This window comes from Panthera tigris, chromosome B1 (genome assembly GCF_018350195.1).
Source record: "Panthera tigris isolate Pti1 chromosome B1, P.tigris_Pti1_mat1.1, whole genome shotgun sequence".
Classification (NCBI taxonomy): Eukaryota; Metazoa; Chordata; class Mammalia; order Carnivora; family Felidae; genus Panthera; species Panthera tigris.
In genome coordinates, this window is record NC_056663.1 from 151,350,301 (window position 1) to 151,367,593 (window position 17,293).

The 17,293-nt window shown below is 33.6% G+C and overlaps 1 protein-coding gene across 2 annotated transcripts in view; it reads left to right on the forward strand.

The window, feature by feature from the left end:
• The window catches only part of EPHA5 (EPH receptor A5), a 338,394-nt gene that overhangs the window by 252,145 nt on the left and 68,956 nt on the right, over positions 1-17,293 (forward strand). For both annotated transcript variants that reach the window (XM_042984445.1, XM_042984446.1), the window contains exons 7-8: positions 1,024-1,183; positions 8,694-8,799. In XM_042984445.1, coding sequence (XP_042840379.1) covers positions 1,024-1,183; positions 8,694-8,799 — 266 coding nt within the window. The remainder of the gene's footprint in view (positions 1-1,023; positions 1,184-8,693; positions 8,800-17,293) is intronic.

Consider the following 17,293-nt stretch of genomic DNA (forward strand, 5'->3'; position numbering starts at 1 on the left):
TCAAAACAGGGACTTTGTGTGTTTAGATCTTTGTAGGTCTAAGATTTTCTACTCAGTGTGGTAATCTCAGAGATAAATTACGGACAGTTAGTCTAGATTTTGGTAGCAGTCAAAATAGGAACAGTTTCCTATTTGTTTTCGTTTCTAAAATTATCTTTAAAGTGATTTTGTTTTCACTGCATCTCCATTCACTACTCATCCAGCTCAAACACATAAACGTGAAAAAATAGAAAGTGTTTAAAAATTTTTTAAAAAAAGTTTGTTTGCAGTTTTTCTTTAGTAATCCATTTGGACTTAATGAATTGAAATTAAATTTCTCCAGTCAAGTACTCATTCCTTCTCCCAAGCCCTAAATATAATTAGAAATGAAACTCACCAAAGATATAAAGCATAAGACTTACCTGGTGATATATGAAACATTGTCACCTTACTCCATGAACAGGCAACATGTTAGATGTGCTCCAATAAAATATTTATAAGAAACATAAGTATATGAATACCAGTACTAAAATAGAGTCTGTAAAATAATTTATCTCCTGCAGGGGTGCCTGGGTGGCTCAGTGGGTTAAGTGACTGACTCTTGGTTTTGGCTCAGGTCATGATCTCATGATTCGTGAGTTTGAGCCCCATATCGGTGTTCGTGATAACAGCGTGGACCTTGCTTGGGATTCTTTCTCTCCCCCTCCCCTTCACTCTCTCTCTCTCAAAAAAAACACATGTTAAAAAATTTTATCTCCTGAAAATCATATTTAAAAGTTTACAAGTTTATTTCTTCCAAAGACAAGTATGGTGGATGAGTGGAGAACATGTTACCCACCAATTCTGAGTTCTAGAAAACACTTTTAGATATCATGTAGATAGCACACCTAGGATGTATAGTTTTTTTTTTTCTAAAAGATTGCATGTGTACTAATAGCAAGTCTATTAGTTTCTGATTTATTTTCTGATTTATGATTCTAAGTTTTGTTGTCATTGGTAATTCACGTGTTGACTTTTTTATTGTATGTACATGTGTAATCCAAGGACCAAGAAACCAGCTATACAATTATCAAATCTAAAGAGACAACTGTAACTGCAGAGGGCTTGAAGCCAGCTTCAGTATACGTCTTCCAAATTCGAGCACGCACAGCAGCAGGCTATGGTGTCTTCAGTCGAAGATTTGAGTTTGAAACCATCCCAGTGTGTAAGTCATTTTAATTACTGTCAACTCATGTCTCTGTAATGGTTACCAGAAAAGAGTCAGTGGATCAATACTCTCTCCGGGCATTCTGTCAGTCTCCTGGTCCTCTCTCTCCCAGGCATGACCCCTTCAGGTAGGAAGCATCTGTCATGCTATTATGGTAGGTTAGTAGGTTAACACATCGGTCCTTACTCCTCATCACATTTAGTCTACTGGGAGATGAAACATCAGGAGGTCCTTAAGAAATGTTTAAACCTTGCTTTTAAAGACTTTCCTTCCACGGCTGCCATACTTTATTGAATTATTGCCATTTATTTTTACTTGTTTTATTGAACAATGCTACCAGGCTTAGTCTTTCTATGAAAATTCTACAGGGAGCATTTGTTAGTATTAAGTTTGGCAAGAAAATAGTGCTCTCAGCAACCAATCTGATTGTTTTAAAAAATCAACATCTCTGGCAGCATCTCTGAGTGAAGGATCTAGAAATGTTTCTGGAAAACACTTCTTGCACCATTTTTTTTCAAATAAAATAGCATAAAACGTTTTTCTCTTTAATGTCAAACAAAATATTGATTACTTGTCCTAGAGCATGCATTAAAAGTAAGATTAGAAGAAGACAATAAAAGTTTTGTTATGAAGAAAATAACACTAGGAGTAGTGTGAAATGTCAAATATGTGGGTGTATGTATTTTCATTTGGTAGGTCACAGTTAAGAATATTGGCTTTAGTGAGTCACCATTACTAAGTGAATACTATCTTATCATTCAGGTAACTGAAAATCATTATCTTGAACATACACTTTAAAAAGACTTTTCCTTTTTTTATGAATATAATTTATGGTCAAATTGGCTTACATACAACACCCAGTGCTCATCCCAACAAGTGCCCTCCTCAATGCCCATCACCCATTTTCCCCTCTCCCCCACCCCGCATCCACCCTCAGTTTGTTCTCTGTATTTAAGAGTCTCTGTGGTTTGCCTCCCTCCCTCTCTGTTTGTAACTATTTTTTCTCCTTCCCTTCCCCCATGGTCTTCTGTTAAGTTTCTCAAGATCCACATATGAATGAAAACATATCTGTCCTCTGACTTATTTCACTCAGCATAATACCATCCAGTTCCATCCATGTTGCTGCAAATGGCATGATTTCATTCGTTTTTATTGTAAAAAGACTTTTCTAATTGGATACTTAATTCATAATAATGATGCATGATGTTATTCATTGATTAGTTTTTAAAATTTATAATATTTAATTTATATTATACATAGGTCATAAAATTTTTATGATGGGCTTTTCTTTTTCATGTATATTATCACATATGTCATTAATATAGTCCTAAAACCAAATGCAAACATAAACACAGGAATGCAAAAATCTTTATTTTAGAAAGACTATTTAAAATGAGGATTTGGGTGGAAAATCTTAAACTATTCTTTCTCAAGCTTTAGTTTCTATCTTATAACTGCATAGTATCCATTCTATTTTAATTTTGTTATGCATACAAATAAATCTTTAAAATTGGCCCCATATATCATTCCTTTTCCCAACAGCAATGTTAAAACACACCAGCAAATAAACCTAGCATGAATGAAACTATCCAGCCAATCAAGTTAGCTCTTTTATCTGGTTTCTTTTAACATAAATTCTCTTGAAACTTTGAGACTATCACTGAACCTTTCTTAACTCCCACTCACCAAGATTTACCCACACTCTCATGCTTCTTTTATGATTTTTTCTCCAATTCATTACTTCCTTTTATCCATTTCTTACCTACTTGATTCAAATCTGTATAACCAAATTGCTGAAATAAAGTTATTCTCTGTTTTAAATTATATTTTTATTAAGATAAGTGTAGTTTCACATGAAGTTGTAGGGAATAATACAGAGTGAACTCTTGTACAATTTTTTCAGTTTCTCCCAATGGTAACATTTTGCATAACTATAGCATAAGATCACAATCAGGATATTGACATTGATGCAATCCACCAATCTTACTCAACTTTCCTTGTACCCTTTTTTATGTGTGTATGATGTAGGCGTGTGTGTGTGTGTGTGTGTGTGCATTAAGTTCGATACAATTTGGTCAGTTGTGTAGGTTTGTATATCTACCATCATAGTCAAGATACTTCACAGTGCCAACACCATAAAGTTCCTTCGGGTTGACCTATTATAACTATACCAACTGCCTTTGGGAGCAGCTCCTGTCCCATAACTAATCACTGACAACCACTAATTTCTAAACATTCATTTCTAAAATTTTGACATTTCAGAAATGTTCCATAAATGGAATCATACAGTATGCAACCTTTTAGTTTAGAATTGACTTTTTTCACTCAGTATAATTTCCTAGAGATTCATGCAAGTTGCTTGCTTCTTTTTTGGTGTTGTTGAGTAGTATTCTATGGTATGTGTGGGCCACAATTTGTTTAACAATTCACCTATTGAAGGACATCTGGGCTGGTACCAATCTTTGCTAGTACCAGTAAGGTGCTGTGAATATTCATTGACATGTTTTTACATCAACCTAAGTTTTCATTTACCTGGGATAAATACCCAAGAGTACAATTGCTATATCATATGGCAATTTTATGTTTAATTTTGAATTTTGTGGGAAACTGCCAAACGAGTTTCCAGGGTGGCTGTACTATTTTACAGTCCTACCAGCAATGCACCCATGTATGAGTGATCAGTTTCTCCACATCCTCATCAGCATTTGCTGTTATCACTGTATTTTTCTTTTAGGCATTTTGGACAGGTGGCTGGTGATATCTCATTATGGTTTTAATTTGAAATCCCTGTTGGCTAATGATGTTCACCATCTTTTCATGTGTGTATTTCCCACCCAGGTTGTTCTAAATTTCCCCATTAATTCGTATGTGCTCATATTGCATATCAAAAATTATGGCTTTGATCAAATTATCTTAATCAAGAAAATGAATAGATAGTTACAGCTGTGGAAGAAAGACCCCAAATTTTCAGCTGGGCCTTCAAAAACCCTCATAATATGGCTTTAACAAATCTTTTCAGATTCATGATTAACTATCTAAATATATAGCTAAAATGTGGAGAATATCTACACAATATGGAGTATGAGAAACAAAATGAGATAAGCAACATGACTTCTCAGTATATACTAGCTTAAAGTTCCCCAGGATAATGTAAGTATATAGTTATTGAAAAATAAACATTATTTACTAAAAAATATTAGTGTCTATAATTAATATTATTTTAATAGTAGTGTGTTACATTGCCCCAAATTTGCTTTTAAGCATTCCCAAAACATTCCTTAACTATTCTTCCAAAAATACATCACGGATTAAAAAAATAGGAAATGTGAGTGACTAGAAATTTGTTATCTTTAAAGATTAAAAAACTCAATGATATATTAAAGTAATAATCATGGATCATACTGTGCTTATAATTTTTTTTCCTCTGGTGCTAAAGAATGAAAATGTATGAAGGCATTGACATTACCTTATCAATTCTATATATTTTCAAGTTAGTTGATATATTGGGGATATAATTGATGCAGTCAGGGCAAACAATGAACAAATAGCATAAAATCTTGATGAATTATGTTTTATTAGAAATAGCTCACAAAATAATTAATACATTTGAAATAATAAAATAATTAAAGCCCATCAAGGAACTTAGGAAAAGCTGCACATTTTTTCTTAAAGTTTATTTTTTTTTTGACAGAGAGAGAGCAAGCATGAGCTAGGGAGGGGCAGAGAGAGAGAGGGAGACACAGAATCCGAAGCAGGCTCCAGGCCCTGAGGCATCAGCACAGAGTCTGACACAGGGCTTGAACCCATGAACCATGAGATCATGACCTGGGCCGAAGTCAGATGCTCAACTGACTGAGCCACCCAGGCACCCCAAAGCTGCACATTTTTTAAAAAATGAAAATGTATTATTGAAATTCTTCCTCATAGACCCTTGATTTAATTATCTATTATACAAAACTATCTGATTTAAGTGAACGGTAGAGGAAAAAATGTAAATGTGAATGTTTGTGATTTGGCATTATTAACAAAATATTTTCATAAAATGTATTAATCATTTGAAATTTTTAGTATGCCATTAAAAATATTTTATTGCAAGCTAATATCCCATACCTAGGTGCATATTTTAATATATTGTTAGATTAGATCTTGTCAATTGTTAAAAATGAAGCATTTGACAGTACTAAGCACGAGTATTTTTTTTTCTCAAAATTAATAGTTTGGTTAACCAGAAATTGCCCTGTTTTTATCCCTACCTCTGATTGATCATGCCCCCTTTCTCCAAAATAGTATCTCAGAGTTCCCAAAATGGCCCATTGAGACCAGAAAGATTTGTTAGAATTTGTTTAAAAGGGCTTTTGAAGTCTAGATGGAGAATTTGGGAATTTTTTTATAGGTAGTAGGCATTTATTAAATGTTTGATCAGAGAAACATGATCAAAGTGATATTTTTGGATATTTATGTGAACACATAGAAGGCAAAGGAAACATTTATAAAACCAGTGAACAATAGTCCAGTAGATTTGAATCAAATAGGTGAGTGTTGGACAAAAAAATATAGTTTGTGGGAAAAAACAGAAGAAACACAAAAATGTTTGGTAATTAATGGCCAAGTAGGAGTTAAGAAAAATTCAGTGATAGTTAAAAGAAACCAGAAGAAAAGAGATCAAATTAGTCTGGTTTGTGGTTCGATTTATGGTGTTTATTTATTGATGTGTTTTTGTTAATGTCCTTGGGGTGGATGTGGTATAAAAATGCTATTTGTATATGAAAATGAATCCAAATAAAAGGAAAGTAGTTTTTGTTTTTGTTTTTTTAATAGGGTCATGCTTTGAAGTGAAGTAAAGTAAGAGTTGTAAATATAAATTTGGGACTCATGAGCTTAGAGTTAACTGATGTCATAAAGCATAAAAGTACCCATAAAGGGTAGAGAGAAAAGGAAGCAGGAAGGGAGAAAGACAGAAAAAGATTAAAGAGTAAGGAGAGAAGTGTGGAGGATCAGGAGCATTCATCAGGAATTTTTCATGCAGAAGATGTAGGGAGAGAATGTGGAGCCAACGGAACTGACAAAGTAGAGCTTCAGTGTGGGGAGAAAAGGGGAAAAACGCCTCATCTGATGTTCTACAAACCAAGATGAAGCAGAGCCTCAAGGTTGAAGTTTATGTTCAACAAAGGCAAATACCTTATGATTCATGGTAAAGTAAATGGAAGAGCACTCATTGTGTTTAGCAAGAATGTCATGCATAGAACTCAAAGGCAGAAGAAGATAAGTTGCAGAGGGAATTTAATAATGTTGGTTATCAGATAATAATAAATAATACATAAATAAAAATAACAATACTGCTCTAGATAACAATCAAGGTGTTAAATAAGAAAGAATAATTCAATAAAGCAGAAGATAACAATGTGTAAAAATAATATCTACTAATTATTTAAGGCTGTCAATAGTAGAAGCACTGTGCTAAATATTATCTCTAAACGGAATTATAATGATCCAGGAAAATTATTCCTGTTTGGAGATTAATGAAATGAGCCTTGATAAAGTTAAATACTTTGCTTTGGCCTATATCCCTAGTAAATGTTGGACCTGTTTTCAAATTTAAGTTGAACCAACATCAGTAAGTTTAGGTATAAGGATTTGTTTCCACTAAGAAGAATTATCTGTTCAGGCTTGGAGGTAGCAGACAAGTAGCCTATAATTGACTGCTGGATAAAAGATCTCCTGGAGGGAGACCTTTGAAGGAGCCAGGTCTTGGAAGAGATAGGAAGGATTCTAACATTGGAGTTAGGTGAAGCAAAGGAAACTACATAACCATCCAGTTTTATTTAACCATAGAGTTCAGACTTGATTGCTCTTTAATCTATACAGTTTAACATTATTGAAACATGAGAAATCGTAATAGATTAGTGTTTTGAGAAAATAAGGAAGACTCATTATGATGATTTTATTAGGAAATTAAGAAGAAAGAATAAAAAATATTGGAAGAGCAGTTAGAGCCTAATAAAAATAACATTGAATGTGTGTGGACCATGTCTGCATGATTTTTTCTAGAAACATTACCTCTTGCCAAAAAGAAAATTAAAGAACCGAGAAAAGCAATGCTATAAGTAATCTGAGTTTAGAGACTAATAAAGCAAACCTTGGGGAAGGTTACTAGTGATAGTGGAGTAGATTTGCCCTACGCATTTATACTGCTCAGCAGTTTTAAATTCCCTACCACAGATCTCAATATCAGAGAATAAAGGAGAAAATCAAGATAAAGAACCATTGAACTGCAACTATTATTACCCAAGAAAAGGGAGGGTAAGAACATAGATTTAGACTGTCAATAAGAGTCTTTCTCGTACATGAACAAGCTACTAGTGATATTGGGTCTGAAGACAGGTCTAAAAGATCAAATTGTAGATCAAATGCAAGAAGTGGTCAGAGAGTAAGTCAATTTTGGTTTGAAAGAATCAAGGGAGAGGTGACAAGAATAGAAAGGGAAGTGTTTGGATGTCCAAAACTATTGATGGGGCCAATAGCTGGTAAAGGGTTCTAACAGGGAAATTATAGTTGTTATTACTCTTGACGACTTAAAATTTGTTAAGAGGGTAACTAATGCCACTCTGAATTAATCAAAGTGATGATATTGTTAAACAATAGCATGGTAGGTATCTTACTGAGGGTTTCTTGAGAACATTAGTAAAATTAATTTTGCTCTGTAGCGTTCTTATTCTAACACAGTGCAGATATCAGCATGAAAGAAATATCCCCATACTTATTTAGGTACAACTATCTTAACAGGTCCGTATTCCTTTTATTATGGTAATTGTACAGTTAAAATATATAATATTTCATCTAAATCCATGTATTTAAAAAGTATGATGTAAATGAATTTAATCTTACTGTAGACTTCTCAAAGTTCTAAGTGTATGTCTTGATATTTTTCAAAACGTAGTCCTATATATAAAGTATACTCACGGATGATATTCTGCTAGAAATTATGATTTTCAAAATTATATTCAGAATATGATATTAACTTCACTGAAGCCATAACCGCAATATTTTGGACTTCAACATATGTCTATGGGAAAAAAACCCTGTCTGAGGTGTCAAGATTTTTCTCCTAGAAACAGCCACATGCAAACTCTAAAATGTCAAATCTCGGATACTTAGCACCTCCTTTTAGAGTAAGGGGTTTGGTATCAAGGACTAAGTTTCATTTTATCTTGCAAACCTAAGATCCCTAGATAAATACTCTGCAAACAATTACATTCATTTTTTATGATGACAAGGAAATAATCAGTGACTTAGTGATTCTTTCAAATTTCCATTTGGAGAGTAAATATTTTCTCCTAAAGATGTCTTTTCAATTACACACCATTGAGCAGAGATATTAGGGGGAAATCTCGGCCAAGTGTGGGTGAATTGTTTAAACCATGCATCGATTACCGACTATTAAGCAGCTCTTATTTGAATGCATATGATCTCTTTAACCGCGGGCTCCGTTTTCTGTGTCTTCTATCAGCAGTTGCAGCCTCCAGCGATCAAAGCCAGATTCCTATAATTGCTGTGTCTGTGACAGTGGGAGTCATTTTGTTGGCAGTGGTTATCGGCTTCCTCCTCAGTGGAAGGTAAGAGAGGAAGCTGTGATTTTGAACTTTTGCAGCTGATCTCTTCTTTACCTTGATCTGACCATTTGGCTGTTAAGCACATCCCAAAACAAATCAGGCAAGCAAATATGTCAGTAGATAACCACAATATAAGAGATATTTTTAAGCCTTGCCTTGTCCATATGAGGGCTAACATTTAAGCACACAATTTCTCCTTTTCAGGTATGCTGTCTTCACAAGATAATGAATAACTTGGTATTATTGATTCTATCTTTAACCATATTTTTTCTGATACAGTTTTTTAAATCTGATTCATTTTGTCTCAAAAATATTTATAGTCATTTCAGTTTTAGTGTTAGGGAAGACCTATGCCTGTGCCTGGTAGATACATAAGAATAATACTAATAATTCTACTTAGCCAGGATTCTTTCCTAACAGGGTGATGGATATGAAGCAGACACTCTGGAAAACAGAGAAATAAACAACCCTTTTTAATGACTGCTTTTATTTTCAGCTTCTGGATGATTTCAGCCCGACTACATCAATCATTGTACGGATTCGCAGTGAATTGCACTGAATATTGTATCAATAGATACATTAACATGTGTGTTGCACATCTACATTTTTTATTGTGAACAAAAACAAGAGGTAGAGACCCAAGAAGAACTTCTGTAGGAAGTATTTCCTGACACTGAGCTGAGCATAATCAACCTTCAAAAAGATTTTTAAAATAACAATAAGTAAATGAATCAAGGCATGAGCGCACTGTATCCCTACTACAAACATGTTTCTATTTTTCACTAGGCCACTGTCAGAAGGGACATTCAGTAATTAGTGCCATCCATTTGAAAATGTGTTGGTGGTAGACTATTGCAGATAACTTGATGAGAGTCTTCATGGAAATATTTAGACTTGCACAAATATGTGAAATTGTTATGTAAGGTCCAAAAAAAAAAAGGTCAGGAAATCAATATTCATATTAATTTTGTTACTGTTCTACTTACTTACTTTTGACTCTTCAGCACATATTCAACTCATAAATATACAGAATTGGGCACTTTTCAATATACTGCATATTATATTCTGAAAAGATTTATAACTATAGCCTTAAATTACAGTAATTTATTTTCATAAAACACTGTTGAATATATTCCTTTGAACATCCTTTCTTTTTGTATATGAAAATTCCTTTTCTTCTAGTTCCTGTTTATTTAAGAATGTTCAAAATTTTCTTAAGAATGTGTATAGAAATCATCACTTATGTTTAATGCGAGAATAGCAGTGATGCACTTTTAGAATTTCTAGGTAGGAAGCAGTTTGTGTTCTTTTGAGGACAGCTAGCCTATTGGACCAGAAAGCTGGCTGGCTGGTACCCCACTGTTCGTTCTTCTCTGAAGTCACCTGGGGAGAATGCTCTGATGATGTCCCTGCTTCCTGGGAGATAAAAATGTTGTCATGAAAACTTGCTCAGATTTTGGTCAAATAAGATAATTGTCTGGTAACTGTTAAGGAACCTTCCACGTGATATGAGTCTTTTCTACCTCAAAAGGATAGATAACTATGATACAATTGCAGAGCTGGTTTGTAATATCATTTCTTTACTTCTGACTGAGGTATGAGTTGGCTTCTTCATTTCCAATAAATCCGGAAGTGTTAGTTATAGTTAGGGACGTGGGGATTATAAGAAGATGTTGTATTTGTTATGTCCACACTTAGAGGAAGTGAATAAAACAGAAGGAAAGATCAAGATCTAGAATCCAATAAGTCTGTATGTTTGAGGGTTTATTAAAGGACAAATCAAATATATATAGAATATATCTTATTGTATACTTAGCCACAGTATATTTATTTAACCTAAGTATTGTTAATGTGAATTTACTGATGACATTCAGCTATGGATTCTTGCTTACTTGTATGTGAATCAGCCACTGTTCTCAAAAATTTTTCTTCCCCAACACACACACACACACACACACACACACACACACACACACGTATACATATATACATATGTATACAGATACATATGTATCTGTAGCATTAGATGAAGTGTTTGAGAGAAGATTTAATTTACCCATTACTTGATAACTGAAGGATAACAATGCTCTAGTGTCCATGTGCACACACACGCACCACATAAATTCCATATGTACTTGGGTTTGCTGCATGAGAATAATTAAATTTTAGTGTAATTTCTCAGCTGTACTAGAATCACAGCTACACCCAAGATACAAAGCTTAATTTTTAACAGAACTAAATCTGTGACTTGCTAAGATAATTTTTTGTATACATTGTCTTGTAGAAGTACATTACTTTTTAAAAATAGCAATACCTTATGAATTTGTGCATCATGTATTCATATTAAATTTTTCTTAATGGTACTTACTATACAGGGACTAGGAATTTCCAACTTAAGGGAAAACAAATTTTATCCCCCAAACTCTGAGGTTTATACTTTTTTTACCAGCAATTTTTTTGCATGAAATTTTCATTACTTCATTTTTTGGAATGGATATTCTTGAATTTAAGGGGGCATTTGTCTTATGATAAAAACATATCTGGCCATTTGTATTTTTCATGTATAAGTTATTTTATGTTGTTTTACATAAGTATACTTATTCAAAAGCTAAATTAAATGATTCTTAAAGTCTTTGCCTATCTCATTCAAGACAATGAGCTTCATAATTTTTGTCTGGACTAAGAAAGCCATATCCATCTCATAGTACCCAGTGTCCTGAATTAACTCAATAAAGATTTGTCAAATAAAGGAAAACATAAATGAAGAAATGTGGCCAAAACCTAATAATATGTGGGAAATTATTTATGAATACTGACAAATTATTGAAAAAAAAACTGTTCTAGGAATGGTCTTAAGACATTGAATTATATATGTTTCTCCCTCCTGTCTTTGCCAAAATATGACTGATAAACATCCACAAAAATATAATGACTTTATCCTCTCACTCTGAACTTTTTTTTGTCACTTTTAACCTCTTGACTATATTAAAAACCAGATATTTGCTCCTAGGTAAAATGTCTTTTAATTGCAAATAATTTGGCTCCTCAGTGGTGATAAAGATGAATTAATTTTTATATATTGAAAAAATATTAATATCACTTGAATGTAATATATATTGGAAATTTATGTCGTTTGGACCCTGGAGAAAGTACGTCTTGAAGACACATATTCACTGGTGATTTGTATTTCTATTCAGACCAGATAAAAAAAAATGAGGATTATAACATATTGAATACTATGGGACTAATCTACTTCAAAGAAAAAATTATCTTTTTTATTCTAAAATAAATTGAAAGATAAAACATAAATCAAATATAGAGACTTTCTAATCTTTTTAGGCTAAAATTGATTACACCAAAACCTCTTGGAGTCTTTCTACTTAGATAGAGTTTAAAATAATATAGGCAAATATCCATCTTGAAGGAAAAAGTTCCATTTAAAAAAACAGAAAGAATTATAACACCTTAGGATTCTATCAATCTTAGAATTTGTGTGATCTTCCTGTTTAAAGGTGCTAAATATTCCATAGAGCATTTTCTGCAGGGTTTAGATTCTCGTTTTTACTTTCTTCACCATTAATTTTAAATGGATTTTTTATTGCAGTACAAAACAATTGACATGTCCTTAGCAAACTATGAGCTAATTACCCTAGAATGGATATAAATTAAGCCTCCTGATATGCACAGCATGTTGTAATTGTTTTTTAATCTTTCTCTTTTATCAGTAATGACAACGCACATTGATAACTTTCTTATTATATACTAAGTTTATTGAGTTTTTCCCCTTATATATACTACTTTATAGATATAAATCATTTAATGAACAAACTTTTCATCACTGATTGTCATCTCCACACTTCCAGTTACATGTTTGAGAAAGTCTTTTGCAGTGTCCTTCTTCTATTTTCCTTTCCTTTAAAGATGATCTTGATTATATTAAGTTACTTTTTTTCCACCGTCTCCATTTCAAGCTTGAGGCCTAATTCTTGATTACTGGATACTTCTTAACCTGGTATAAAGCTTAAATTAACAGGACCTACTGGTACTGAACATATAAAGGAAAACATCTTTCAGTGTAGAAAAACTATTTCTTCTTTGAACCTTGGTCAACATAGACAACCTGGTTTTAAACAATATATTTTAATACTTTGTTTCTGATCCCTTATTTATTACACACTCATGAATTTATTTATTTTTTTTTTTTCAACGTTTTTTTTTTTTTTTTTTTTTTTTTATTTATTTTTGGGACAGAGAGAGACAGAGCATGAACGGGGGAGGGGCAGAGAGAGAGGGAGACACAGAATCGGAAACAGGCTCCAGGCTCCGAGCCATCAGCCCAGAGCCTGACGCGGGGCTCGAACTCACGGACCGCGAGATCGTGACCTGGCTGAAGTCGGACGCTTAACCGACTGCGCCACCCAGGCGCCCCTCATGAATTTATTTTTTAAGAAAATTGTAGAGATTTGATTTTTATTTCAATCAATGCCACATGTATGCTCAGGAGTCAAAGATACAAACATTATATACATGCACTCCCACACATTTCCACTTATTTTTGCATGTAAGTACAAAGAAGTTAAATCTGTTTACCAATTTTAGAAATGGAAAACAAAATAAAAAACCTATGGGGTAGAAGAAAAGGTAGAAGAATTTCCTCAAGCTGCTTAACCTTGGGTGTGATTTTAAGATTACTAATGTATGACTTTAATACTATGATGCTCCTGAGATTATAAATTGAGTCTGAGTCACGGCTTATTGTAAAAATGATTATTTTCTCAGCAAGAGATCTCCCCTTGTTTGTCCTGTTCGTGTTCAAATCCTGTAGCTCCATGTATGACCGCTAACTCTTATTTCTCTCTTTGTTTATTAAACAATTGGAACTCAATTGACTTGAAATGTCTCATAGTTTTCTGAGGCAAAAATTCTTCAGTGGATAGTGTACTTGAAGGCTAACCTATCAAAATTAAGATACTGAGACCATGTTAGAAATTTCAAGGAAAAAAAAAAACTAGTAGATTTAGGTAAGATGTTGCTTCAGGGTTTTTTGGTTTTTTTTGTTTTTTTTTTTTTTTACTTAAAAATACTATTAAAATTTAGCCTTTTGTAAATTGGTTCAAATCTCTTAATGTATAACACGTTGTAAATGACATATTCTTCATATATTACAAACATTTATTGAACATCTGTTGCACATCAAACACCAAGATAAGTCCAGGCATGTGAAATAAGAAGATAATGTTCTTTTCTCAAAGTGTTTCCACTTTAATTTCGTGGTCAGATCAATGGACAGAATTTCATAAACAGAATTACAACAGCTATGGATAAAAAAGAGGGTTTAAATTAGAATCCTCCTAAATGGTAACTTTTTTTCTTTCTACCACAATGGTGATCTGATTCATTAACTAAAAAAAAAAAAAAAAAATGAGTTCTTATTACATGCCTGTCACATTTCTTATGTTAGGAAAAACAATGGTTAGGAAAAACAGTGGTTTTGATGGTAAAATCCACTGGACTTAGAAACTTTCCTTCAAACTTATTTGGAGTCAAAATAAAAAAAAAAAATGCAGGCATTTTGAGTGTAATTTAATTCAGACAAGTGCCAGAGCTCTGCCTACTTTTGATATCAAAGTATAATAGCTTCCTAAGTGAGTGATTTTTAAAGGGCATGAAGTATTATAAAACCTTCAGAGAAGCCTCTTTGCCTAATGGAATAACACAGTAATAATGTTGGTAATAATAAGTACAATAAGGTCTAGCATGAATTACATACTACCTACTAGGCATTGTTCCAAGGGTTGTACGTGTAATATTTCACACAACTATGTCTCAGTATTAGTTCTATCTTCAATTTATGCTTGATAAAATTATCTTCTTTCCGTTTCTTGACCATTGTAAAAATGGTGCAGGCTTGAGGCTTTTGCACTGGCTCTTCCTGTGGCCTAGAGCTCCCTTGCCCCAGAGAAGCACGTGGCTTCCTCCAGCTTTCAAGTCTTTACAAAATCCCATCCTCTCAATCGAGCTAACTAAAATCATAGCCCATGATTCCTTCTGCTGCATATCAGATCTCTCTTACCTTGATTTGACTCTTCATGACACTTAATTGCCATTATATTACTAAAAGTATATTTCTTGTGTTAATTTTTTGTCTAAAGATCCAAGATGGCAGAGATCCTTATCCATGGGTTATTTTTTTCCTTCTGAGAAAATGTCTAGAATATAAATTACTGTATACAGTTAGTTAGTGGGGGCCTGGGGCTTGAATGCAGCTCTGACTTTAGGACTTAGTTCTTCATTAGACAGCTTCCCCCATGACTTGTAAAGCTTTAAACTGTATGATCTTAGTGAAACTCTGAATTCTTGTATACAAAGTCACTGATTCTCTATTGCCAAAAATAATGGTATTAATTAACATTTAAAACCTTTCCACACTGATCAGCAATATATAATTCTATTTATTTATTTACTTACTTATTTACTTACTTATTTATCTTGAGAGATAGAGAGAGACAGACAGAGCAGGGGAGGGGCAGAGAGAGAGGGAGAGAGAGAATCCCAAGTAGGTTCCACCCTGTCAGCACAGAGACCAACCTGGGACTTGAACTCACATACCATGAGATCATGACCTGAGCCTAAATCAAGAGTAGGAAGCTTAACTGAATGAGCCACCCAAGTGCCCCTAAACTGGTCAGTAATATAAATAAAACACCTTTTAGAAATTAATGCCAGTGATTTCTTGACACTAAGGTAAATAAATAATATATTGGATTTTAATGAATTATTCACCAGTCCTTCACTGGAAAATTGTACAGATAAGTTATTTATTCTAGAATCAACACATTAAATATCACCAACTTTATGACCATTCCTCATTTTGTGAAAACTGATTAATTTTACCTCTGTGTTTCCTCAAAACTGTTTTTTTTCCCAACTGAAGTACTTTTAGTTCATCATTCTATGTATGTCTCCTCTGATAGATATGTGCTCATCATGAATAAACAGATTATAGTGTAGATTCTCAGTGAATGCCCAGTGATCTCATTATTGGAGGAATGAAGTTGGAGTTCAGGATTCCTGAAAATACCTTCCAGCATTACCACTATGGTTTTTTTTTGACCTAGACTCCTTTGGTTGCATATGACAGAAGCCAAATTCAAAGTGACTTATTCTAAAAGAGAATTATAGATCATATAGGTGAAACGTTCCAGAGATGTATAAAAAAAAAAAATCCAAAGTACAGACACTTATTGATCTAGGTACTAAGATAGTGTCTGCTATGCAGTATGGAGGCACATGATTGAAGAGTGCTGTGGCACAAATGTGATATTTAAAGCCACTCATCAAAATGAGATTATTTGGATGGAGCCCATCAACACTGACACTGAGAGTGAAAGAGAAAGATCCGGTGAAAGAGACTGAGGAGTGGCCCTTGAGATGGCAGGAGACCAGACAGTTATTGGATCACTGAAGAAGGAATGGTCGCTGTATTGACCCCAGCTCTGACTTTAGAGTTCTTGCCTTTCACTCTCAGAGCCCATATGGTACAGGTTCTGACAGGAACCCAAAACCCAGCTCCACAGACTTAAGTCAATTGATAACACTTGAGACCTTAACTAGGAAGAGGATGGAGAGGTTACACTGTATGGCCCAGCACGGTAGGAGCTCACACCTGAATCTGCAGACAGGGCCAGTCTCATACACAGCATAAGAACTGAAAATGTGGAAAGAGGCTCTCGCTCCGTGCCTTTTTCTTATGCTGCATTTCATCTCTCAGTATTTAAACCTTACCCACATGTCAAGATCTACATTCAGCATCGTGTTCTATCACAAAATCTTCCTTAATTCTCTTAGCCAAAGCCTTTTTCCTTCCAATGAAGTCTCAGAACAATATATCAGTAGTTCTCATGAAATTTAACACTTTCAACTGCAAATTATAGTATATTGAGTAAACATCTTTCTTCTTCAGTAAGTGAAAGATAAAAGATAAAGATTTCTGTGTCTCTCCACATAATCTACCTCATAAATTATTGAATTAAGGATAAACCGTACATCAGTCTCCATTTGAAGTGCTTTGTCTCGTTTTTTCCTATTGATGTTGATAGTTTGGAAAATAAAAACTGTTAAAGCACTGATAAGAGTGTAATAGAATACCTAACACATAAATGTGCTTTCTTCCTGATTACTGAAATTTTTGTGCTATCACAAAATAAATGCAGTGATTTCAAAGAAGTATTACATAGGAAGAAGAAGTCTTCACTAGCTTATATTATTCATTCGACATCTGGGCATCCAGATGCCAGAATGATGATACACCTGGTAGCATCAAGTGGCGATAGTTTTTATTAATAATAATGTAGGTCAACAGGTTTGATTTCTCTCCTGATTCTCTTCAGATTATGAGTATCATGAATATGTTAGTATATTTAGCATTTCTAACATCATTACAATTATGTAGTTTCAGAACTTGGTACATTTTGGTAAGAAAAATATTGTGTGGAAA